Source organism: Lycorma delicatula, chromosome 1 (genome assembly GCF_047948215.1).
Source record: "Lycorma delicatula isolate Av1 chromosome 1, ASM4794821v1, whole genome shotgun sequence".
Taxonomy (NCBI): domain Eukaryota; kingdom Metazoa; phylum Arthropoda; class Insecta; order Hemiptera; family Fulgoridae; genus Lycorma; species Lycorma delicatula.
Window position 1 is genome coordinate 233030985 of NC_134455.1, and position 27156 is coordinate 233058140.

The following is a 27156-nucleotide window of genomic DNA, read 5'->3' on the forward strand; positions in this document are numbered from 1 at the left end:
TGGAATTGAGCTACTTGTTCGACATATTTGAAAAATTAAAAACCTTGAATCTTCAACTCCAAGGAGCAAATACACACATGTTGGATACAAATGATAAATTTAATGTTTTTTGTACAAAACTGGAATTATGGAGGAAAAATTTAAAACAAAAAACCTAGAAATGTTTGTAAATGTGGATGAATGTGTTAAAACTTACAAGACTGAAGAGGAACATGTGAAAACTGTTTTTGTAACTATTGAAAATCATTTAGCCATGCAGCAAAGAATTAAAGTATTTTCTTGCGGATGACAATTTGGTAGCAAGTTATGAATGGGTTAGAGATCTATTTCAAAATACTCCTGAAGGTCTCGCAACTGCTGAAGAAGAAATCTTCATAGACTTCACAAGTGGGGAAATCAAAAGACAATTTAGTAATAAATCACTCATTGAATCTTGGGCAGGGGCGGATGACGAGTTTTCTGCACTTAAAACAAGAGCATTTCATACACTATTACCATTTTTAACATCATACCTTTGCGAAACCGGATTTTCTGCAATGGCTGCTTTGAAGACAAAATATAGATCTCGAGTAAATATAGAAAAAGAACTCAAGAATGTCTATTTTTAATATTAAACTTTCCTTTGAAAAACTTTGCTCTGCAAGACAGGCCCAAGAAAGTACAAATAATTATTAAATTTGTTTTTAATTTAGTAAAGTTAATTTTATTAAATACATTGTGCAGTACTGATGCAATCTTATTTATAAACGTATTATATCAGTGTAAATGTGTATTTTATTAATATGTCAGGATGTATTTTGTTTTGCTTTCCTTTCAGTAAATTAATAATTTTTTTTAATAATATTTTCTTTTTGATATGTTTGTGTCCCCCATTTAGTGTTATCACGCCTCCCTTGGAGAAGGTTGAGAAACAGTGAGTTAAGTGAAAAACTTCACAGGTCCTAAATGTAACTTTTATCTTTAGAGCAATGTAATTTTGTTGCCATTTATCTGCATTAATCTTAAATTGATCATTTGATAGTATATTCATTTGATTCATTAGATTGTATGCTTTATTCTGAATCAAACACATATGAGTTCAATTATAGATTTGTTATTTATTTTATTAATTAACCTAAAACACAAAGTTTTAGATGAAGTACAACTACTTATTACATGATATTTGTTTTGTTTAGTTTTTCATAGTTTATAATGAATAATAATAGGTTGTCAGAATACCAAATGGGAAGAAATACTACCTGAATATGCAGGAAATGATATTCTGAATAAAATAAGTAGTTATAGTGAAGATGAAAACTACAAAAATTAATCTGGTGCTTGATTTTATGAAAATTAAAACTCTTTAAAGAAACATAGTATCACATAGTAATACAAAGAAACATATTATCAAAAAGTGATACTATGTAATACAAAAAAATGTGCTAAGTCCACACGATAAAAAATCCTTCTTAAAGTTATTAAAATTTATATGACTGTTTTAGGTAGTGGAATGAAATATATGATTTGCAGATGAAGTAAAAAGTAAAGTTTAGTAACTTTGATTATTTTTCCTGTACTGGACAATAAACTTAATTAAAAATTCAGGAATTTAAAAGTTTTCAGTATGTCATGCTGCCTCCCTCTGCCTGTCAGTTCCAGAGGGATGATATGTATCAATGTAAACGACAATCTCAGGTCGACCAATCCTGAGATGTGTGGTTAAATGAAATCCAACCACCAAAGAACACCAGTATCCACAGCCTAATATTGAAATACATATAAAAGCAACTGCCTTTACAAGGACTCAAACCATAGAACTCTCGACTTACGCCTTTTTAAGTAACCCTTCAATCAAGCACAACAAATGGTTTTTGCTTATAAGAATTACAAAGAATTGGCAAACACCAGTACCAGCTTTCATAACTTTATGAAAAGGGTGTGTATAGAAATGATGTTTCATTTTATAAGTGCATTTCACTAAAATTTATGGAGAAAGTAATTCAAAATATACAGATAGATTATTCTAAACCTTTTAATGATGTGACAAGGAACACAATTTAATCCAATTAGTAGTATTTCTTACTACAAATTGGATTTTTATGGTATATTATAATCCAGTTTACAAATGAATGAAGATATTATAGCTTATACAAAATTGTAGATGTGACTTTTCAGGTTTTTTTGCAACCTTTTTATTTTAAACCAACTGATATAGGCACAGTCTATGCCCATCACTACTGCTAAGTAGGTCTACATATGTTCCAAAAGCCTCCTACATAATGTAATCTTTTCTCTCTTTTCTGTGCTCTGATTAGAGGTTGGATATTTTTTATCACAATTTTTATTTTAATCTCAACAAATACTTTACAAAAATTAATCTAAATCAATATAATTACTTACTTAGTACTTTCCTTACATATGAATTAAGTAAATTATTTAATAAAATTATTTTGGTTTAATAGATTTTCAATTGTTCTTATGAATGACTGCAGTAGGATGGGCCAAGAGATCAAGTTTCTGTTTTAAATTCCAAACCCTTCAGCAAACCTAAAGGATAAGGAAATAGAATGCCAAAGGAAATACTTTCAAAAAGAAAATTAAAATAATAGCTCTCTTTTCTCTGTTCAAAAAGAATTAGAACTGGTTTATAATCTGTTAAAAATAAGCCTTAAATCTGTTCCAAAAAATTGTGTACTTAATAAAAGTGGAATGACTGCTTTATAAATTATTTATCATAAACATGATTTCAAATCAGGCAGAAAAAGATACATTGACCAGAAGTTTTTAACTAATCAGGCAGACAATGTATCAATGAAATTCAATTTTTTAAGTGAACTGAAATTTATCAACAGTAATATTTCACATAATACACAAACATGGAGTTTGAAGAAGAATATTTGATGCCTTAACCTGAGAAATCTTAAGTAATATTTACCTTGAGGTATTTCTAGATATTATGAAATAAATTGTAAAACTGCAACAAATAAGTTGTATACAAAAGTGTAAAAGCTACACCAATGTTCAACATTTATCATATGGATCAAAAGGTTGAAAATCCCTCATGATGTAACTATCACAAATAAGCAATCAGTATGTATATAAATCAGCTGATGTTTTAAAAAATGAATGCATGCATTCAGTACTGAAATTGCAAAAGGATGGAAAAGGGACATTACATGTTTCCCCTCTTTGGTGTTTAATGAAAAAGGATACATCAGCAGACATGTCCTCTTTCACTGTAAGACATATAAGAATAATGAAAATCAGTTTTCAAAATTTAACTCAAAATGAATAGAATCAAAAAACACAAGAAAAATAGATACCTTTTCTCTCTTTCCGATTTTCATGAGCTGTTTTTGTTAATGCTTCAATAATCATAGAATCATTAGGTTGCAATTCAAGAGCACTTCTATATGAAAGAAGAGCATCAACAAACTGATATGTACAACGCTGTACTTCACCTAGTCGAAAATAACCCTGTAAAAAATAATTCCCAGCATTTATATTTCAAATGATCTTAATCTTTCTACTTAACAGAACTAACATCATTTTATTCATAGAAGTAATAACTAGGAATACATTACTTTTTCTTTATTAAAAATAAATAAAAAATGTATATAAATGATACTAATTTGACAAATAATAAAATTGCAAATTCTATTAAATATTAATGAGCTTGCCAATCAAAAAAAAACAAAAAAAACAGCAAAGTAATATGGCTATTAGAATGATGTCTCATATATTTAGAATTATATATCTATCATAAGAGTGTACAATACATAAAGAAAGAGCTGCCAATTTATATAAAACTTTTCCCCCATTACTATAGTAATATTCACCGATTACTGTAATAATAAAGTTCACTTAACGCACATTATAGGACCAACTGACTTTTTTACTTTGAACAACCTATATGCTGTTCTTAAAAAAAAACTCTTGTGCAGTTCTGTTCAAGAAGACTATTTGTTATTTTATTTCGTTTCCTTTTGAAAAAATATCAACTCAATCTAAACTAAAATTTTACAAAGAAAATGAATTAGGAAATAAATAAGAAACAGAAATAAGTAAAAAATCACGAAGCAAATTAAAATAAAATAAAACTATACACAAATATAAAAAATAATTTTAATAGACTATAAAAGAAAATCAAAAATAAGTTAATAATTCCGATACCCTCACTATTTTGCGGCCAGAGATGTACTGATTTTCTGAGCATAATGAAATACATACATTCGATTAACCAGGAGACCCTATACACAAACATCCAGTTTCAACTCGCTCAACAATGTGTCACTGCATAAACGCATATGAAAATACACCAGTACACAGTCAACTTAACCCTTAGATAAAAAAACTTACCCAGTCATCATGACTCTCAAAGTAGGAAACACTACCTGAATGAACCAAACAATATAACAAATATTGCTAACAATAGGTATCCTAGATAAAGAAACTGTCAATGATCTAACTTACAGCATTATAATAAACCATGCTTTTAATTTGCCCCACTCAAATTTTTCCTACTTAAATTAAATGCAACTCAAGAATGACTCAAACCAATCTTCACCAAATTTTCACATGTATAATAACTCCAGATATACTACTACAGCATACAAAATTTCAATGAAATAATAAAGTATTTTGGAGATTTTCATACCACAAAATTGTATACATATGCCTATAAATAAATATATAAAGAAACTACAATTTAAATTAATAGTATTTTCATATTTCTTATAACACAACGTAAAGAAAATTCATTCCCACCCTGTGACCAAGTAATACAGTATTTTCTTCAAAAAGTATATGTATATATATAATTTATATTATATATATACATATATATATATAATTTATATTATAGCCATTATAAATGATGATTGATTTTGAAGTATAACATAATACAACAGAAATTAGTTTCTTTGAAATCTTTATAATCTGTATACAGCTCTACAACACACTCTTACAGTGCACTATAAGGGTATATGTATTTAAGTTACATTATTCTGCTTACACTAGTCTGCATTCTGATTGCTCAGAGTGCAGACATAATCTACTTCTACATCAACATGCTTCCTCTGAAATAGCCAGAAAAATATAAATAAAAATTTTAAGTTTATATGAAGGCAGTATGACATCAAAATGCTTCCATGACATTCTTGCCAGCTAAATTAATTATGTGTTTAAATAAGACAAATTTTTAAATAAAGCACTGATATAATTTTGACACCAAAAAAAAAATTTTTTAATTTGTTTACTATTTAAAATTTTAATTAAATAAGGAATACAACTACATTTATCCAATCCTAATGTAAAGGAAAAAAGTTTGTTGTGATCGATAACAGGTTTTTGTTATTTTCAGGCTAACAATATAGATTAAAAAGTATGGTAAGCAATTCTGAATTATCTTTTGCTGGAGAAAACTAGTCCTATGGATAATGCTGAACTATGGTATCTTATATTTATATTGTTTATTTCTACACCTATGTTGAGGTTCTCACTATATCACTATCATAGAAGATGTGCATTTCATCCTTGTCATTTTGTCCTGATGATAAATATTAGATATTATTCACACATTAATAAAAACATGATTCATTATATGAAGAAACTGTAACAGGTACTGTTCCTATGGTCAAAATATTGTAAACCATGTGTTGTTTAAATTATGATCTTATCACATATAAGTAATATTAAATAGCAATATACAGCTAGACCAGTTATATAAGTTTAAAATATAGTAAATGTTATAATGAAAATGTAGACAACTTAAAGGTTAGCAAAAAACATTAACAAGATTAAATTTTTTGTTTATACTGATTAATTTACCCGCGGATAAATGGACATTAAAACAAGATATTTGCATGTATTCATAGCATTAATAATAATTTATTGGACAATACTGGAAATCCAGTACAATCTTCTATTAACATGGTAGATTTTTTGTTTCTATTTTCATTTTAGTGAAAAAACATTATAGGAAAAACAAAATATTACCTTTTAATTCAAATTCATGGGACTGAGGAAAAATTTTCTTGTAGGCAGGATTCTACTCATTTCAAATTCTCTTAACATAATTAGCAACATGCAAAATTAATTTTTCATTCAAGAAAATTGAAATAACCTCAAACTTTGTTAATTTTTGTAGGTACAAAACATAGTGAAACAAAGGAATTTGCAAGATACAATACTTTTACAAGACTCATTTAGAGTGCTTGGTCAGCAAGTCTTTAACAACTAATAAGAATCTATAATTTAAATATCACAGAATATTATTCACAGAAAACAAAATTTGATCAGGAGTTTAACTAGAATGGAAGCAGTAATCAGGGCAAGAGGCAGTCACAATATACTCACTGTCAGAGTCTTAATTGCAAGTCAACTGCAAGTACATTAAACATCACTGAACTAAATAAGTCTCTAAATAATAAACATCATAAGGTTATTCCCTTGAGGCAGGGGTTTCTTGCATCACGTGTATCTGTTCCTATTATCTTATAATTACAGCTAATACTTCTGATTTTTGACACCTTCCATTTCCATTTTGATTATGTATAATTTTTAATCTTTTCTGAATTCACTTCTTTGTACCCTCACTTAATATTGAAATATTAGAAATTGCCCTGTAAGACTGACTTACTTTTCTAAAAGTGCTATAATTAATTACTGAACTTCTATTGATCATTCAGACATGGAAAATATTATAAAGAATATATAATCTTATCTTGAGTTTGTATCATTTTTTAATAACATTATTAAGAATTTGATTTTATTCTCTATGTTGTCATTATTATGATTTTATTTTATTTAATCTTGTGCACATGTTTAACACCTAATGTTAAAAAATAGCACATTTTAAAATGTAATTATCACATCATTATTGATCACATTAAATGTCTATAAGAGTAATTAACTAAATTGAAAATAAGAACGTAAAAAAAGGAGCAATGTAAACTGCTCATAAATAAATAATATATTGAAAAAAAATCAAATATTATGCAAATGTGCTCTTTTACCAAATGTTTCAAAAGAATCTTTACATAGGTTTTCTCCTCTTTATTAATAAATTACTATGTATAAATCACATTCATACAATAAATATAATAAAATTACCAAACAGAAGATGTACAATTTTTCTTGAAATGATAACTGCTAAACCTTTAGATATTAGTTTAATAAAACATTATGTTAACAGTTAGAAAAAATCAGTCGTGCTACTGTTACAAGCTTAAATTTGTTCTCATTCTGCTTTATTTACTTGGATGATGTACTTACAAAAGCAATTAATTTAAATAGTTTCTTTTAGCCAGTCATTAACATGATTCATATGAATAGTTTGTAAACTTTATCAATAATAATGCAAAGTAGTGGCTGACACAACATTCAACCCTTGAGATAGTGTGCCAGTGAATTGAGTTCCGGTTTGCAGAGAAATACTGTTTTATGTTGGTATTTGTAATGTAGATTTGGTGCTATAAGCGATATTTTGGTGTGAAGTCTATTTTCAGATATTATTTTACTCTGTTGCCCTCAGTCATGTAAATACAAATTACTGAATATTTTCTTTATTTCTTATGTATCTTCTTGGCGTTATTGTTGTTTTATTCAACATTATTATAAAATGTATGTAAGCTATGTAATAAGCTTATGTAAGCTTATATTATGGTTTTCCTACATGGAGTTGAATATAAAAGAGTGAAAAGATATTAGGGGAAGAAGATGAATGGGAAAATTAGTTGATAAAAACGATGAGCCAACTGAAAAAGATGATTTTTCAGATAGTGAAGGGGATATTTTTCAGATAGATGATAGTTAAATACCCTAACAAGTGCATTGAGGAAAAAATGAAGTAGATTACAGATGTGACAAGGATGCTTGTCTAACTTTTCGATCCAAAATTTGAGTATTAATCGGTAAGTCATATTTGACAGGTTCAAGAAATGAGAATAGTATTAATGTTTTAGAAACATAGAAAAAAATGGAACTGATAAGTAACTAATAAGAACACGTATGAGTTTCAAGAGATTTCTCATTCTACTTCAATCTATATGATAACAGCAAAATAATATGGGAGGAAAGGCAAAAACTACAAACTGGCTGCATCATTTGTACAGTGCAATAATTTTATCATGAACATCGTTTGTCTTGAGCACACTGACACTGAGCATCCACGTTTTAGAAATGTTTGAAAGTTTTTGATGTTTGTCTAGACATTGGCTACATAGTTAGCTAACCTACTAGTAGATGGCATCAGCATTCAATAATCATTTTTACAGACAGAGCACATGACCTTTGTGACTACAGAATGTGTGGCATGTTGATTGTGAATAATCATGCTGTTCTCAATAGCATAGTGGGTGCTGTCAAAGTGTACTTCAGAAGCAAATCACATGACTATGTTAAAGAACAATTTTGTGCAGGATTTCCAGGTGCAAGTGTGGCAAACAACTTGACAGTAACATGAATTATCAATTGTTTTTGAGACTGGGAGTGTTACTGACAAGAAGAAGAATAGGTGTGCTTCACTATTGACAGAAGGGGAAATGGAAGAGGTATGTGCACTACTTGAACTCTTCAAGGAAAAGTTTACTACCGTCGCAGACAGGAATATCATACCAGGAGTGCACAAAAGGGCACAAAGAAATCAGGTCAACATGCATACTGAATATGTTGCATACAGGAACTGAAACCCCCTGACACTATTAAAAGGAGGTATTGCAGTGGTTCATCAACGAGGTGGAAAGCAGTGGGATGGGCATACTGAATAATGTGTTTTTTAGTAAGGAGGCATATTTTCATCTTAGCGGTTACATTAAGTCAAAACAACAGATATTGGTCAACACAAAATCCACAATCTTGCATGAATCATTGTTGCACTCACAGAAGGTACGGGTTTGGCGTCCAATTTCTCAACAACAAACAGTGAACCCAATTTTTCTTTACATAATCCTTGACTGATCATCATACCAGGATATAATTATGAAATTTGTAGCTCTTCTCCAACCTGATGAAAGCTATTGTTACTTGCAACAAGATGGGGTAACGTGCCATACAACCATAACCACAGAATTTTTGGAAGAAATCTTAGGTGATCCTGTGCTCTCAAAAGGTTTGTAGCCCCCTCATTATCCTGACTTGTCATCACCAGACATATTTCAATAGGGTTTTTTGAAAGGACTTGTATATCAAGCAAACCCACATATTCTAAGACCTGGAGTGAGCCATTACTGCAGAGATGAATTCCATTAGTTCTGATGTCTTACAAAGGGTGTCATCAAAAGATATGGTGCAAAGGATTATGGACCTACTTTCAGGAAAATGTTGGACAGTTCCAACAATTGCTGTAAGACATTACCAGTTGTACATAATCACATTCCATAAATCAAATTAAATATGAGTATCTCTGTAATTTTAGTGCATAGTGAAATTCTAGTCTATAGTATTATCATCAAGTACATGATAAAATGGTCTCACTGTAGTTCCTTTATAAATACTTTTCTTTCTTCTTTAAATGTAGGGGAATTTGCAACAATAAATGAAAAAAGCTGACCACACAGCTAAAAATGCATTCTAGGGAAGTCTTACAACTATGGGTTGTTTCTGATGCATGTCTTAAACACAAAACTTAATTAAAAATATTTATCATTTAATTTAAAAATAATATTTTTACATTTATTTAATTCAATGATTCTAATTAAAGCGCATGCGCATATCACATTTAATTCGTATCAGTGTGGCGGTAGGCACTAACTAAACTAATGTAATTTCACAACTTACATAGAACAGACTTCTCCTGCACGGTCAGCAGACTGGTATAGCGGCAAGATTTCGTGCACCAGGTACAAACAAAACTGGGCAATTTAGTTTGTGACTCAGCCAAAGAGAGTTGGTTACACTTTAAATATTATTCATTTATTTAATTCTTACGCTCACCTGTGATGTCGCAACATAGCAGATGAGTACAACAACATTTTTTGGTATGGGGGATGCGATTTTGCAAAAACATTTTTTTCAAATAATGTTATTTTTTAATTGCTAAAAAATGTGAACTTAATTAAGGCGCAATCTCGAGATACTGACAGTAACCTCACACTTTCTAAATCTCTACAGTCTCACCCCCTTACCTCCTTGAACTTTCAAATTGAAAATTTAATGGCATCAATGCCCCATGTACAGAAGTAATCTGACCAGAATTGGTCAAAATCGGTACGGTAGTTCTGGAGATATAAGGTGATTTAGAAGTCAACACCACAACACACACATGAACATTTAACATGTGGAAAATTTCCATCTGTTTTTTTGGGTTCCTTAGATGTCAAAATGTCACAAACTGGTGAAAACCACATATGCCCAAATTGGGCTGATTACAATACTTTCCCTTCTAGAGCTATAGCTCTGCTATAGAATTATTTACACAGGAAAGTAAACACTAAACCTTTTAAAAGATGATGAATTTTCATTGTTTATGTGAAAAATAAACCAGCAAAATATGGGATCAAGGCATACACATTATGTGATTCAAAACATTTTAAACCTCCCAGATTTCTGATATACAGGGAATTAACAGAAATTTCACACTTGATAATTATTATATCAGCTACTAATTGTATTATACTAATTACTAATAACTACTATCACTAATACTAATTGTATCATTGTTACAGAAGATGTATTAGTAAGTTTAAAAGAATAAAAACGAAACTCCACCAACAGTTTTGCCAAACAAGAATTGAAAAGTAGGATCCACTATATTTGCAGTGCAAGATAACATAATGAAATTTTATTTACCTAAAAAAAAAATATAAGTTGTATGGTCCTCCATGCATGAGAAAGGTACTGTTGATGTAACTGATTGGAAACCTCACATAATACATGATTATAACACGACAAAATGTGGTGTTCGATTCAGTGGATCAGATGTGGGTAAAAGATTCACTTTTCTGTAACACAAGGTGGACTCTGGCTTTGTGATTTGCTTTACTAAATGTTTCTGGAATATGTACATTCTATTGAAAAGCAACTGGAAAGTCTATCCCAAGATGTATTTTTCGTAAATATTTAACAAAACAACTAATGGAAGAACATCTTCCTGAGCATGCTAAATTTACCTGTCTCCCATTGGATACTGCTATGTTCAACAGGAAATATCAAAGAGAAAAAGGAACTGAAGGTGCATAATATCCAGTTGAACCAAAAATAATTATGCTGTTTGTTGATCAAAATATGATCAATTTTTATGCAAGAAGCAATCGAAAAGAAGTTTCTTTTGCCAAAAAGGAACATGTGACCCAGAATCATCACAATCAGAAATTTTTTTGTATGTATTCTTATTTTGTGTAGGATTATTTTAATTATATTGTATTGTGTGTAAAGAAGAAACATTATACAGATAAAAACAAAGCTCTTATAAAAATTAAAAATCAATAATTATAGCTTTTTATATTTGTGAGTCCCTACTTTTGATGTTTATTTATAATTTTTTTTTAAAAGATTATTTTAAGTGTAATCAACCAGCTGAATAACTGGAAGAATATTTAGTTTCCTCTACTAAGTGCCAATGACCTCATCTAAAGCGGATGTGAGCAAGTAGACGTTATGAGCAATCTCTTGTTATTGAGTGATAAATTGTGCCAAAAGATGAATAAATCACTTATTGGTAAATGGCAAGAGAATACATAAAACAACAGGAAACCTCTTTATTAAAAATTTGCGGAGCTATCCTTAGTATAATCATCATAGCAGAGTTAAATTCAAAGTTTTCAGTTTCAATCCACCTATTTAGCTCTTCAGGGGGGGAATGTTGAGAACATAGCTGTGCCTAAGGGGAATTTGAGGCCTTATGAACTCTGAAGAAAAACATTTAAAACCAACGTCATATGAGCCATGTTTTTAAAGTAGGTACTGTTTTGAAATTCCGCTGCTATACTGTGGTCAGCATTCCACAGATGCAGACTGTGTAGCTGCATCTGTTGCCAAGTCACAGACGCCATTACAAAAATATTCGACTGTGTTTATGTTTGTTTGTGAGTATTTAAAATGCCTCTGCTGATCGAGAATCCCGTCGACTGTTAAATACGTGGTGTGATTCGTTTTTCTAATGCTAAAGGTCTGAAAGCGGCTGAAAGTGTAAGGAGAAAACATTAGTGTGATGGAATGGTATGAAAATGGGTTAGGGCTTTTTAAATATGGCCGCCAGAATGTTCATAATGAGGAACAGAAGGACGACCTACTGTCATTACTGAAGAATTGGTGCAGAAAGTTGACAAAAAAGCAAGAGAGAACAGACGTTTTACGATTTCTTCACTATCTGAAGAGTTTTCTCAAGTTTCAAGAAGTGTTGTCTATGAAATTGTGACCGAACACTTAAATTATCAAAAATTGTGACCATGTTGCAATGGTTATTAAGTCAGGCAGCACACAATAACGGTGTTCAAAAGTTGGTTGCACGATACAAGTGCCTTAATGTTGGTGGCAATTATGTAGAAAAAGAGATTAAAGTACAGGCTTCACATAAAAATAAAATTGTTAAGAATAGTGTACTTGTTTTTTTTTTTAAATTTCAAAACTGTACTTACTTTAAAAACATGCCTCATAACAAATTCAAATTTTTAGTCACTGAAACCATTATGATGAATAGTTTTAAAAGTGTTAGTTTGAAATAGATTTGGTACAATTTCTAAAAAAGCAAAACACATAACTTTAAAATTTTATAATATTTAATTTTTAAATAAATTAACTTCAAATCTCAGCAAATAAATTTAATATAGACATCTTGGGCAACTTAAAATAATCTTAATTTTAAAAATTATTTAAAATTTAAAAAAATTACTGCAGAAAGAATCTCGAGATACTTTAACATATGTCTGGATTAAAGACAATGTGTCTGCTAAAATTCAACTTTCTACCACATCAGGAAAGCATGACTCTTCTATACATGTTTTACCATGGACAGAACTGATAATTGTATGGAATTTTAAAAGATGATGACATATCTTTAAAAAGGAGTGAGTGGAATAGGTGTATCTAAGAACTTAAACATAGAATCTGAACGAAATTTTGATATTACAGTAAATGTTTACAAATATAAATGATGTGTTTTTACTGAACATGTTATACATCAAAATTATTAATGTTAAAATTAACTCATTATTACCACTTACTGCTTCTTTTTCATTATTTTAGTTTAGCATTTTAAGAGATCTCTGCTTCTTCTTACTTATTATCACTACATTATAAATTTATCAGCTGTACTGGCTATGTGTATGATTCTAAAACTATAATTATTACAAGCAGGAATTTTTATTATTAATTATCACAATGAATTATTAAAGAGAAATACAAATTCAGTTTTTAAAGCAGATTCATTATTAAAAAAAAAAAACAATGATTTATTATATGGATAAAAAACTAGGAATAACATCAGGAAAAATACCTCTTGGAGAGATCTAAACAGAAAAAAAGCTGCATTTATGAGTTCGGGCTAGAAACCAGAAATAAATGATTGTATGTACAGAAAAATAACATTTCAATACAAATTACAGTTGTTATATTACCTTTGCCCAATAAGGATTCAGCCTGATAGTTTCTTTAGCGTCTTTTAGGGCAAAATAAAACTGATTCATACGTAGAAATGCTAATGATCTATTACTATATAAAGTATAATTTTTTGGATCCAACTTAATTGCATGTGAATAATGAAGCATAGCTTCCTCAAATTTTCCTTCTCTTACACAAACATTCCCTTTCTCCTTTAGCTCCTCAACCTGTAAAATACACATATTCAATAAATTAAAAAATGATCTGTAACATAATTTTAAAAAAAATTATGCACATGGCAGTATGCCAGATTTCAATTGCTTAGTAATAGATGAATTTTAGACAGTATGAGTCACATTCAGCTGCGATTAAAGCAAAAAATCTTGCAGATAAAAGGCAGACACATGCCACTGGATTCACTGCTCCACATCACATTGCCAAGGATTTCAGCTATTTAAAAAGTTGCATACACATAGATTTAAAAAAAAATAGTCACACAGAGATTTAAAAAAAAATATTGATGGAATGTATAAACTAAACTGTATGCAAATATAAATAAAGTAGTGTAAAATGTTAAACTACTCCCAAGTGCACAATGTTTTGTAAAGGACAAACAGCATACAGCTTATAACAAAGAAACAATAAACAAGCATCAGTTCAGTAATACCATAAATTCAACATTTTCCCAAGTCATTGAACAAACAAAATATGCATCATTATTAAACAACCTCAACATATATACATTCTTTTTTCTTTTTTTCCGTTTAGCCTCCAGAACCACTGTAAGGTATTACTTCTCTTTAAGTCAAGATAAATGGTGTACAAGGTCTGTAAATAAAGTAATGATACTGGTACAGAAAAACTTTTTATTTACAATTCAATTATACATGGACTCTTATCACCTTTGAAATAGTTCCCTTAGGAAGCTACGTAATGCTTCAAACGGTTTTCCCCACGTTTCATAGCAGTGTTAGAACTCAGAAACTGGAATATCTTTCAGATGGTTGGTTACAATTTTTATGTTTTCTACTGTTCCATAATGGTATCCTTTGAGGTAGTTTTTAAAATCGGGAACAGGAAAAAGTCACAGAGACTCAAGTCAGGCAAATAAGGTAGTGAGGAACTACAGGAATGTTTTTCTTTGCCAAACACTCATTAATTGCAGTACAACAAGGTGAATTGTCATGATTCAGCTTCATGAATCAAATCAAAACCATGCTAATTTGTTTCTTTGATAGTAATGGCAATGTCCATAAGGAGTTTTTGCCTATAGGACAGACTGTAAATCAATATGTTTACAAACAAATTCTTGAAAGACTGCAGAAAACAGTTGCCTGCTTGACCAACCATTAAAGACGCTGGATGCTAAATCATGACAATGCACCTTGTTACACTGCATTATCAATTAATGTGTTTTTGGCAAAGAAAAACATTCCTGTAGTTCCTCAACCAGCTCATTCACCTGATTTAAGTCCCTGTGACTTTTTCTTGTTGGGGCTGTCTTTAAAAAAAAAAAACCTCAAAGGACACCAATTTTTGAACAGTAGAGAAAACATAACAAAAAATGTAACCGACCAACTGAAGGATGTTCTAGTTTCTGAGTTCCAATACTGCTATAAAGAGTGGAAAAAGTGTTGCGTGGTTCCCAAAGTAACTATTTCAAAGGTGATAGAGTCCATGTACAACTGGATTGTAAATAAAAAGTTGGTATGATGATTGTACTCAAAATGGTAGCAAGATGTTAATGTTATTTTCTCGTGCTGCTGGTTGAATAGAGGAATGAGGATTCTCAATAAATTCTTGCATTATCTCTAATTATTTGTTGCAGATTTAGGCCTCCCTGGTTTTCTCCTATTATTAATGCTCCCTGTTTCTTCAAATCATTTGATGGTTTTTGACACTGTACCATTTGAAATAGGGTTACAATTATTAAATTTGCATTCAACAATTCACAAACTTCATTAAACAAATTAACTCTATCACCTACTTGTAAGTCGCTATCATTAAAATTGTGACCCTCTCCTGTTCACTAAGTGACATGTTGATAGCAATGTTAACAGGTAGCACAGAAAAAATTAGTTTAGTAAAATAAAAAAAATTATAAAAAAGGTAAAAAAGATGTAAACAACAACGGATGTAACAAAGCTTGCAAATGTAGTAAAGGTAGACCAAAATCATTTAGCCAACTGATCACAATAAATTCCCATAAGAAAGTATGAGTGTAGTAATTAAACACTCTAAATGGAATTTACACAATGAGTAAGCTTCATTTTTGCAACAGTGGAAGACACCATCAATTATCAACTCATTGCCATCATTAGGTCACAATAGCATAAGCATCATATTTTGTTAGTCAATATACTCATTAAATTGGAACAAAAGCAATTTTTTGTGTTAAAAAACTATAATTTTTTATTTATACCATTATACTTTCTATTTACACCATTTTTCTTGCTTTAAATGGAGCTTTAAAATGATGTATCATGCAAAGAGTGTTACCATTTAAATTATCTGAATTACAAGTACATGTCCCCCTCTCCCATAAGGGTTTTAAATTCTATTTCTCATCAAAAGATAAAGTAGTTGACAGATATCTTATCATGAAAAGGTACTCACAAAAAAAAATACCCAAAATGTAATGTTATATATTTATACTTTTAACATAATGAATTGGTGAATTCAAAATTTAGCTTTCTGGCAACTACAGTTAAATATGGGGTACTGGATTTTGATGGCTAAACAAAAGTTTCAATTATCCAAAAAAATTCAGATGGAATTCACTGCAACACAACAGACCACTGATTTACATGATTGTCAAGAATGCTGTGATTTGCACAAATAAATGATATACAAACATTATATTAACACCCTCTGGAAACGGAGAATAACTGTTTAAATAGAGAGATTACTAATGGTATTATTTCATTCAGATAGTGCTTATCAATTGGTTTTCACAAAATGAAACAAAAAAAAGATATGTTGTAAGTTAGATGACTAAATTAAAAAAAAATTGTATGCAAATCTCATTATGATAAAAATACAGAAAAAGAATACATTTAAGTAAGGAGACATTATGAAATACAAATAAATACTTAACTTAATTAACTCATCAGCTTTAAATTTTTACTGTAACAAACATAATTTTGAAGTTACCAAAGTTTTCAGATTAACTACAAAGTATTTTGAACAAAGGATATAGTAATTTAAGTGAATTAGAAAAAAATCAAATTTATCAGGGTTAAAATTATCCTCATTTAACAAACTTCTTTAAAAAAAGGCAACAGTTTTTCTGACACAGAATAAACATATAAGACATTCATAAACATACTCAGTACATATTATCAGACTACAAAAATTATATTAATTTCAAATGAAATCCACCAACCACAGCAAACATGTTTAGTAATTACTATTACTTCCTCAGATCAATTGAAATGTTTTTTTAAATACCTCTTTTTCATAAAATATATAATAATAATCATACATCACTGTTGTACTACAATTTTATAAAAAAATTGTAGTAATTCACTAGTCATTGTTTATTTGTATACATTATAATTGTATGGAAAAATGAATTATGCGACTGCCTCCATAATAACAAACAACTTTTTAAAATAGGGGATCCGTCCAAATATAACTGCAGAAACTTAAACTTATTAGATTTCAGGGATAGATAGGCCAATTTATCCCAAATGCATTCCAGTCATTTTGCTCTCTGTGTAACCACAGATAAGAAAATGAATCCTTGGACAGTCTCACAGAAAGTAATGGTGCAAAGAATAAAAATGCTGACCTAGGAGCTTCTAGGGCAGGTCTAGATAACTAACAAAAACAAAACCTCATGCGACTGGACTTTATTTTTTAACACAACATATCAATAATTTCTTAGGCTATGTTATAGTATAAGTAATTTTTCCTTGAATATCCAGTAATAATTAGTACTACAATAATAACCTCTAAATTGTAACTACGGAGTATAAGTGACTGCCACGTCTTACTAAATATAATCGACAAATACCGTATAGAAATGAAAATGAACCTCTTAATTCAAGTAATGGTGTAAATTACGTAACAAAAAATATTGGCTATAAATGAACACATGAAGCATTGCAACTATTTACAAGATCTGTAACGCAAATGCACCAGAATATAAAAAATAAAACTTGATGAATTATAAAACAATACTTAAATTATAAAACAACGGTAATATGGCCAAATTTGGAAAAGAAAAATACTTTTACCAACAAATTCAATTTACCTGGCAAGAAGTCATTTTTTCAAAAGTAAATACTTAATCCGAAACATCAGAAAACCGAATTTAATACAGCATATCAAATAAATGCACCAAACCTACGCATTAGAACTTTCTTACCACAACGGCCATAAATATTACAACGCATTATATCAATAAATAATTCTGCAAAGAAACACTACACGAAACATCATAACCTAATAAATGATCTATTCAATCACTAAATTGACAATACCGTGTAACAAAAACATGAACATCACGCTTTCATTGCCAACTGAATCGCCGTCTGTCGTAATTGTAGTTATTACAACATGAAAATAATAATTTTGAATTACTATGACTAGAGAAATCTAACACCGACGATATGTAACAAAAATTTTATTAAGGCGCCTTAAATAATGTAAAGCCTCACTCATTCTTATGAATTCTTACCCATAAAAAAGTCTGAACGGAAAAATATATCAGTTTCTACAGAAACTGTTCATTTTTCTGGCCAATTAAATTTTAGAAAGATTTCAAGGGGTCTCTACCGTCGGACATATCTGGATATGAACTCAAAACCTATATCCAAACTGAATTGTGCCTCCCCTTGGATAGCCATAAAATTGTTTCACAAAAAAATTTATAGCATTTATCCCGTAAATGGTACTATGTGAAAATTCGCCCAATTAGTTGTTCAGCTGTTTTACACGGATTTGAATACTAGAGTTTTACCTAAAGTTTAGTTATCGTGGATAACAGTGTTCTTTGGTGGTTGGATTTCAATTAACCACACATCTCAGGAATGGTCGAACTGAGACTGTACAAGACTACACTTCATTTACACTCATACATATCATCCTGTGAATATTATCTGAAAGGTAATTACCGGAGGCTGAATAGGAAAAAAGAAAAGTTATTCAGCTGTGGAGTAGTAAGTCTCGTGCACCGCCATGTCTGCTTAGCAGTGCTTCTCCGTACCCAGTCTCTAATTGCTAGTGCTGTTTTCAAGTTGCAATTCATTTTGAAGTAATACCTCCCTGGGGTTCCTTAGGTTAAATAGAAAATAAAGATGAAGACATTCCTATACTCACCATTTTGGATTACGTTAAGTGAATTTTCACCCATTGTACTATTAACGAAATTTTTTTAGAGTATTAATAGTGCCAGTTATGTTTTAAAACTGTATTATTTTTATTTATTAACTATCGATGAAAAATTACTGGGATTCGTCGAGATCATTGTGAATTTTGCATGTACATTTCAAATAAGCCGCATAAATATGGGCTGAAACTAGTATTATGTACGATGCACAATCAAAGTTCTTGGTAACTGGTATTCCCTACATTGACCTATAATAGAGATGAACTGTTAGCTCAACACCTTGCGAAAAAGCTGTGCAAAACCAGTTTACCACAAATATTAATTACCACTGACAACTGGTTTACTTCTTTTCATTTGCTTTCTGAAATGCTTAGTCATGGTGTTACGATGGTTGATCCAGTATGATGAAAAAAAAGAGATACCAGTTGACATTCTCGATTCAAAGGACGTCCAGCAAACACAAGAATATTTTTATATGACACATACAAAACAACAGTAGATCTCCTATTGTCCCAAGAAAGGGAAAAATTTTGTTACTTGCGTCTACCATGCATTACAAAGCGGATGTTTCAGAGGTAATGAAAAAGCCTGTAGCAATTTAGTTCTACAATGGGATTGAAGTGGGAGTAGACTCATTTGGGCAAATGTGCGAAAACTGCTCATGCAGCCGGTGTACTAAGAGATGGCCTTTGGCCGGCCAGTTTTATGGATTGTTAAATGCTGTTGGAATCAATTCATTTGTAATATGGTGTTATGGACTGCAGCCAGAGGCATAAAGAAGACAAATAGTTTTGAGTTCCTTTATAAACTTAGACTTGACTTAGCATTTAAATTTATAAAACAGCACCTAACTGTACGAAATCTTCAACAGGATCTTAGAGTCAAAATTGAAACGCTTCTGAGAGGCAATAATTCTTTGCCTCCAACACCACAAGCCTCAAAACAGCAACCGCCAGTGCCGGCCGAAGCAAGAGAGGTGTAAAATAAATCTCAAAAGTGACAAAAAAATTTCAGTTAAGTTCAGTGTGTGCAGAGACTTTGCTTGTGGGGAACATAGGGAAATAACATGTAAAAACTGCATACTATAAACATTCTTTTAACTAGATGTAGTATCACGTTTATTAGAAATGTAAATATTTTCATGACTGGATCTACAGTGAAACCTTGTTTAACGAGCATTTCGCATAATGAGCAAAATAGATTGTAAAAAAATGGCTCCCTTAACGAGCAACATTTTGTATAACGAGTGATGCGGGAAAGAAGTTCCTCCCTCTTCATGTCACTCGATTGTGCGCGTGCGTTGTTGGATTACTTGTTCAGTGTTCTGGCATACCCTAGGAGTGTCAGTGCGGCTACGAAGGGATTTTTACCACGCCTGAAGTTATTTCAGGAAGCATTCTCTGCACTTGTTGAAGGGTTTGAGAACCTTGCCTCCAAGTCCAAAGAGGTCACAGAGATCCAAAGGTCTGCCCCAACCTCAGTACAATCTAAACGGTATTCTGAAGTAGTCAGGGGAAGAAGTGAAGCCTGACATTTTGTATAACGAATGACGTGGGAAAGAAGTTCCTAAAAAAGCCTGAACATCAAAAACTTCCTAAAAGAAGTTTTCTAAAAAGCCTGAGGTTATTTTTTTTAATAAGGCGGCGGGCCCGACTGTACCCAGCAGTTGAAAAAAGACTTTCAGGTTGGCCTTCACGGTAGTCGGAAGGGGTTTAAAATTAGAAACATTAGAGAGACCATAAGAGGATTAGTTGTAGTTGCAGATGACAAGGAGACAGTCCGGGTGATCACGGAGTCATCGGCCGTCAAACATTTTAATGTAAAAGTTGAACCTGAAAGGATGTGTAGGCCCCGCATCATTGTTTATGATTTTGAGTGTGCTTAATAGTCCAAGTTGAGGTGGGTGAATTTCTTGAGCGATGAAGCCTTGATGTTATTTACCTGCAGCATCCGTATGTGATTAAGGATGATATTCCAGGTTTTTATGGCTGGAAAAAGTTTTACGTAGAACATAATAGCATGTCTGCTATCCTGTGTAGGAGGTCGCTTGATAGTGTCTTTTTGTGACAGGCTTCTAAGGCACTTCATGTAGTGGTCAGGCCTGTCATTAGTGATCAGGTCTTGATTGTTGTCAGCTCGTACTTTCAGTATAAGGATCCCACTGAGGAACATCAGGCACGATGGGATAGGATCCTTAGATTGATAGGCAATAGTCCAATCCTTGTAAGCGCTGATATTAATGTAAACTCGTTTTTTGGCACAATGGGATCATTTTACTTCTGTGGTGGTTACAGCTGTTGATAGTTATATTCCCAGGGCTCTGGCCGAGAACGTGTAACAGGCTGATGGACTCGAGGTTTGACTGTGATGAAGCGGTCTGTGTGTCGATTCAGGAGAGCTGCACAACGTAAAGGTGATCCTCGTCGGCGCATGGCTCTGCTTGCAAATTATCGCAGGGAGAGGGCCAGGTAGAATCATTATATTAGGTCCTCTAAGCGTAATTCCTGGCACTCATTTGTTCAGGAGCAAGGAAATAAGGACCCTTGAGGTGTTGTATAGAGTCCTTAGACATAAGCGTAGGTAGGAAGTTCTTTTATCAGCCCTTTCGACAGGATGGTGTTGTGATGAACAAAAATTGTGTCTGCCACATTTTGTTAAATGATTTGCTTTCTGATGATACTGAGGTTGGTGACCACCAACGTGTCGAGAAATCGCTGAGTTCCACACTGAGGTATAGTCGCCTGTGATTACCGAGGCGGAGGTTCGTCAAGTGGTATGTAATATGGTGTGACATAAAGCCCCCGGATATGATTGTATCGCGGAGGAACTCTTTGTTCGCTTGTTGCCCGTGATTCTCGGTATCCTGACTAGGGTTTTTAATAGGATGCTTTCTGCCGGATATTTTCCAGCATGTTGGAAGCATTGACAATTAGAATTTCTTTTTAAAGGTGGCAACAAGAACCCTACTACTGTTAGTTTTCTTATCGACTTTTGACGCTCTTGGCTGTAGTTGGAAAGGTTTTTGGGAAAGTTTTGTATATCCGTATTATTAGTAGGCTAACTACTGAGAACTTATTGATGGACAGCCAATATGGCTCTCCACTAGACAAGAGCACGGAGAACGCTTGATGAATATTGCTTCCTCCAGTGTATGGAGATATGTGTTAGGTGTTTTTTCTGGGTATATCCGGGGCTTTTAATAACTTATGGTAGCCCTCTGTCTTGTTTTAAATGTAGAAACGGGGTTGTACGTAGAATGAAATAAAGATTCTCTCAAGTTATTTCAGCCATCGGACCGTCGGCCTCCGTGATGGCAGCTCAGAACTAGGGAAGACTCTATCCAAAGGGTGCTCTCAGGGCAGTGTATTGTGTCCTCTTTTTTGAATAATTGAGTTCGATTCTATGTTACAGTTGTGGTTGCCGCATTATTGTTTATGCGGATGATGGGCTATTACTGGTTGGGGAGGACTTGCGGAACGAGATAGAACTCCGAGCTGCCCGTGCATGTGAGATTCTCAGGTTGTAGAGTTTTCAACATATGATTTTTAGTCCAGAAAAAACCACGATGTTGTTGAAGGGTCGGCTGGCCAATTCACGCCGAGCTCGAGTTTCAATGGGCCTTCCCGTTAGGTATGTTTCTGCTCAGAAACACTTGAGTGTAATTCTTGATGGGAATCTTCGATTCAAGGAACCCCTGCAATATGTTGCCAACAAGGCTGTTGCTGTCTTTTCTGGAAAACTTTTGATAGCCCAACGTCTCCTTCTGTTAGCTGTTGTCAGCAGTTACAGGACTGTGTCGTGGGAGGCAGTCTGTGTTATTGCTGGCATTAACCTGGTAGAAATTTTTCCATAGAATGTAAGGAACATTTCCGAACAGGATGGTCTTCTTACTTCGGAACGTATGCAGGAAATGAAAGATCAGAGTTTTACATCTTGGCAGGCCAGGTGGGATGATTCCCCTGTTGGTCGTTATACGCATAGCATATTTCCAATTGCGTCTAATTGGCGCGCGGTTAGGTGGATTTCTCCCAATCGGTATATTACGCAATTCCTTTCTGAGCATGGTGCTTTTCGGGAGAGATTGGCTAGGTTTTATTTAGTAGATTCAGGTCTATGCCCGGATTGGCGGGTTGATGACACGGTGGACTAAGTCCTCCATGTCTGTCCCTGGTACGAGGCTGAATGTACCAGAGTAGTTGGAGAACTTGAGAGAGTGAACTCCTTTCTGGATCTCTGAGTTAATTGGAAGGTCCGTGGGGAATGGTCGATAGTAGCTGGTTTCTTCCGTTTCCTTGCATTATGTAGAACGGCTGAAGGTGTTTAAACAAAGTAGAATCCTTGCTGATTTATTGTAAGGCACAATAAAGCAGCAAGCTCTGACACAAAGGCAGCTGATATCTTCATCGGCAACTTAAAGAAGCTTGCAGATTCTGAGAGTTACCTGCCACAACAGGTTTTTAATTGTGACGAAAATGGTCTCTTCTGGAAAAAGATGCCAAAGCGAACAACATATATAACAGCAGAGGAGAATGCATTGCCCGGCCACAAGCCAATGAAAGACCGGCTCATGCTGCTATTTTGTGTCAATGGAAGTGGCGATTTAAAAATGAAATCTCTGCTTGTTTACTACTCAGAAACTCCACAAGCCTTCAAGAAGTGTAATGTCCAGAAGAGCAGGCTAAATGTAATGTGGAAATCTGACAATGTTTGGATGACACGTGACATTTTTACGATTTGATCAATGAATGTTTGGTTCTTCTGTGAAAAAATATTTGCTTGAGATGAATCTGCCACTTCATGTCTTGCTTGTTATGGACAACCGACCTGCCCTTCTTCCAAACCAACAAAATGACCTCCTTGAAGAATTTAATTTCATCAAAATTTAGTTTCTGCCTCCCAGCACCATTCCATTACTTCAGCCTATGAACCAGCAAGTTATTTCATACTTTAAGAACCTCTACATTAAAATACTCTTTGAGAATTGTTTTGAGGTGACTGAAGGAACCAATCTCACTCTGAGACTTTTGGAAGGATCAATTTCACATCGTTGCATGCCTCAAGATGATTGATAAGGAGTGGGAAGGGGTCGCCAAGAGAATCCTCACTTCTTCTTGGAAGAAGCTTTGGCCGAGAGCATTGTCGAATGTGACTTTGAGGGATTTGAGACCCTGTGGAGCTTATAGTCAACAAGATTATGTCTTTAGCCAATATCACGGGACTGGAGGTCGATGATAATATTGATGAGCTTGTGAAAGAGCACAACCAAAAGCTGACCACCGAACAGCTTATAGAATTGCAGTGTCTTTCACAAGAAGTTATAGAAGAGAGTTTGTCAGTGGAGAAGGACGAAGCAACAGCAAAGCAACAATCTTCTGGCGCAATAAAAGAAATGCTGAAAGCATGGGAAACTGTTGCATCGTATGTTGAAAAGTATCACCCTTGTAGGCCATGCGCGCTATAAATTTATTCAGTGATAATGCGGTATCACATTTTCACCAAATTTTGAAGCGCCGAGAAAAACAAATGTCGCTTGATAGCTTTCTAGTAAAACAGAATTAGATATGTGTCATAAATTCATAAATAATAAACTAAATTTGGATGATTTTGCTCCTTAACAATTTATGTACAAGTAATTTTCTTTAAATAAATGTTATGTATAAAAAATTTTGAATATTTTTTGGCATAAAACGCATTATTGTATTTTATATTAATTTATAAAAAAAATTATTTTGTTTGAAGTGTTTTACATTATGGGTAAGATTCTAGAACGAATATGCTCATTATGCGAGGTTCCACTGTATTTGTTTTTGACACACACTGTTTTCTTAAAATTATGATTCTCTTTTATCTAAAAATATGTATAATTTTATTGTCATTAGTATATAAAATAAATAAATGTTTTATATCATGATAGAAATTGTTGTCATTTTTCAAAAGTGAAATCTAACCTATTTATAGGTTATGTGTGAAATAAAGGTTATACCATTTAAGGGATAAGAACAAATTTAAAAAAATTACAGCACCATTTATGTCTACATATGAAATATAAAGATGTAAAGAATTAATTAAAGTCAATAAAAATATCAATGATAGAGCTGTGAGAGCATTTGAGCTGCCACTAGAATGGGTGAAATTGTTATAGAAGAACAATATTGATAAAAGGCCTGAGGAATGTTATGGGTAATAAGAACTATTGATGAAAGGTGTATAGAAAGAGATTAAGCATTAAGCTTACTATTTTTTAGATGTGAAAAAGACAATTACAGTGTCATATGAGATAAAAAATGAAAATATTAAACCAAACAGTGGATTGAAAAGCTAGAAAATTAATTAAAGAACTGAAACCCAAATCAGAAAAGAACTATGCAAATAAAGAGTGCTCAAACTGATTGCTTTGACTCAGGAAGGGAAGTCCTCCAAAGGCGCTATCTATCAACAACCTTGTTTATATGCTGGAAGATACATTATCAGAAATGCTGTATCAAGGAATTGGTGTTAAAGAAAGGAATATAAATAAATGTTTACTCGTGACATGGATATTTTTAAGAGTATTTTAAATATTTTTCTGTTTGATTAAAGTGCAGTGATTGCACTAAATACTCTATATACAGACTACATGGACATTAACCTGCTTATAAATGACCAAATTCAGGCACTGCACACAATAGCAGAATAAAAATTTGCCATCTCACAGAAGTAAAAAACAAAGGCAATCACAATATATTAATTTTGTACATAGTACATATATACAAATGGAAATGTCAACAATTAAAATCTACAAGCCATTAAATTTAACCATAATATCTTAATTGAACAAACACAACATACATTGAATTTATTATTTGTCTAAATTTATTAAGGTATTATTTACCTTCCTGACTTTATCAGTATAATATATTACTGGTGCCAATTAGGATAAAATATTTAAAGGGTCACTTTACATTTTTAAAATGGATGCCATTAAGAACGGTACCAAAAACAAATTTTTTTTGAAGAGGTGCAGGAATCCGTTTTACAGACACCAAAGTGGTGTCGGGGTCACTAACAGGTCCGCAGAATATTATTAGGTGTGTATGTACACCTGCACACTACCAACTAAACCTCCACTCCTGGCTACCCACCCTTCCTGGTACCACCAATGAAGCAAATGAAGCATTACATCAGGAAGGGGGTGATATGCCCTCACACACAGTCAGACACCTCATACATAAGCATCAGGCCATGCACACATACAATGAGAAATATACCCAAAGAAACTACATACATCACACCACATGTGATACTCATCGTATCACATCACTCCTGAGGCTACATACATACATCACACACACATCACATTGCAACATCATATCAGTCACTCCACTTCATTGCACAACACACACCACGGGACGTCAGACACTCGCATCATACTCATATTCACCATCTACGCCACCATCAGTCATGTAGGGCCACCATCAGTCATCAGTCACCATCAGTCATCTACGCCATGACCTCATCAAATCAAGATGATCCCCACATTCATGGAGAGCCGCCTAGGAGCACACCCATGGACCTGTCTGCCCCCGCACCTTCCAGCACCATGCATTTGTACGAGATTTCTTCTACTGCTTCAGGTCTTCCATTACCGTCTTAACAAGAGCTGTGATTGCCTTCTAATTCTCCTCAGATTCGAATAACTTGTCCTGCACCTCTTCAGGTGAGAACATGTTGTCTCTACTTGTTTACGCTATTGCGTAAAGTTACGTTATTTCCTATGAATTCAAAGCTAGGGTTGGGTCATCTTGTTTGTTACAGGCTTGGCAATTTTACTCTGTTTCGTTTTGGGCTTGTCAATTGTGTATCTGTTTGTTTATATGAGACCTGGCGTCAGTCAGACGGGCGATTTCTGTCATCTTTAGTGACCGCGTGTTTTCATTTCTTGCAAATTTATTGTTGCTCTCATACACTCCCTTTTGTTTCGTTCCCATACTAATACAGGCACACATCTCTTGTTTTTTACACACACTCTCTCCTGTCCACTGCCTAGGCTTGGTTTCCTCCTCTTTTCGTTCACGCCATCTTTTCGGCAGAGTAGATCAGACCTTCACCATGTAGAGTCGCCTATGACTTTTTGCTCTCAAACTTTGTGCTAATATTTTCATCGCAGTCATACTCGCATACACGTTGCGGTATTTCTCTGTCGAAATTATCTCTAGTTCTACTCGTCAGTGGTTCGTTATTTCACCGATCTCTATACTTTGTCTTTTGCCTCGTTTTTTTGTCAAGTTTAATCTTCAAATTCTGTTTATTGCGTCTATGCTGAAAGT

General features: G+C 32.8%; 1 protein-coding gene across 2 annotated transcripts in view; it reads right to left on the bottom strand.

Moving 5' to 3' along the window:
• The window catches only part of LOC142329561 (hsp70-Hsp90 organising protein-like), a 49153-nt gene extending 31113 nt beyond the window's left edge, over positions 1 to 18040 (bottom strand). Inside the window, exons 1-3 of one of the 2 annotated variants that reach the window (XM_075374248.1) lie at positions 17774 to 18040; positions 13533 to 13742; positions 3303 to 3456 (exon numbers count right to left, since the gene is read on the bottom strand). In XM_075374248.1, the coding sequence (XP_075230363.1) occupies positions 3303 to 3456; positions 13533 to 13742; positions 17774 to 17788 (379 nt within the window). In that variant the 5' untranslated portion in view covers positions 17789 to 18040. The remainder of the gene's footprint in view (positions 1 to 3302; positions 3457 to 13532; positions 13743 to 17773) is intronic. The other variant, XM_075374239.1, reaches the window with a different exon arrangement.
• Between the last annotated feature and the right edge of the window lie 9116 nt (positions 18041 to 27156).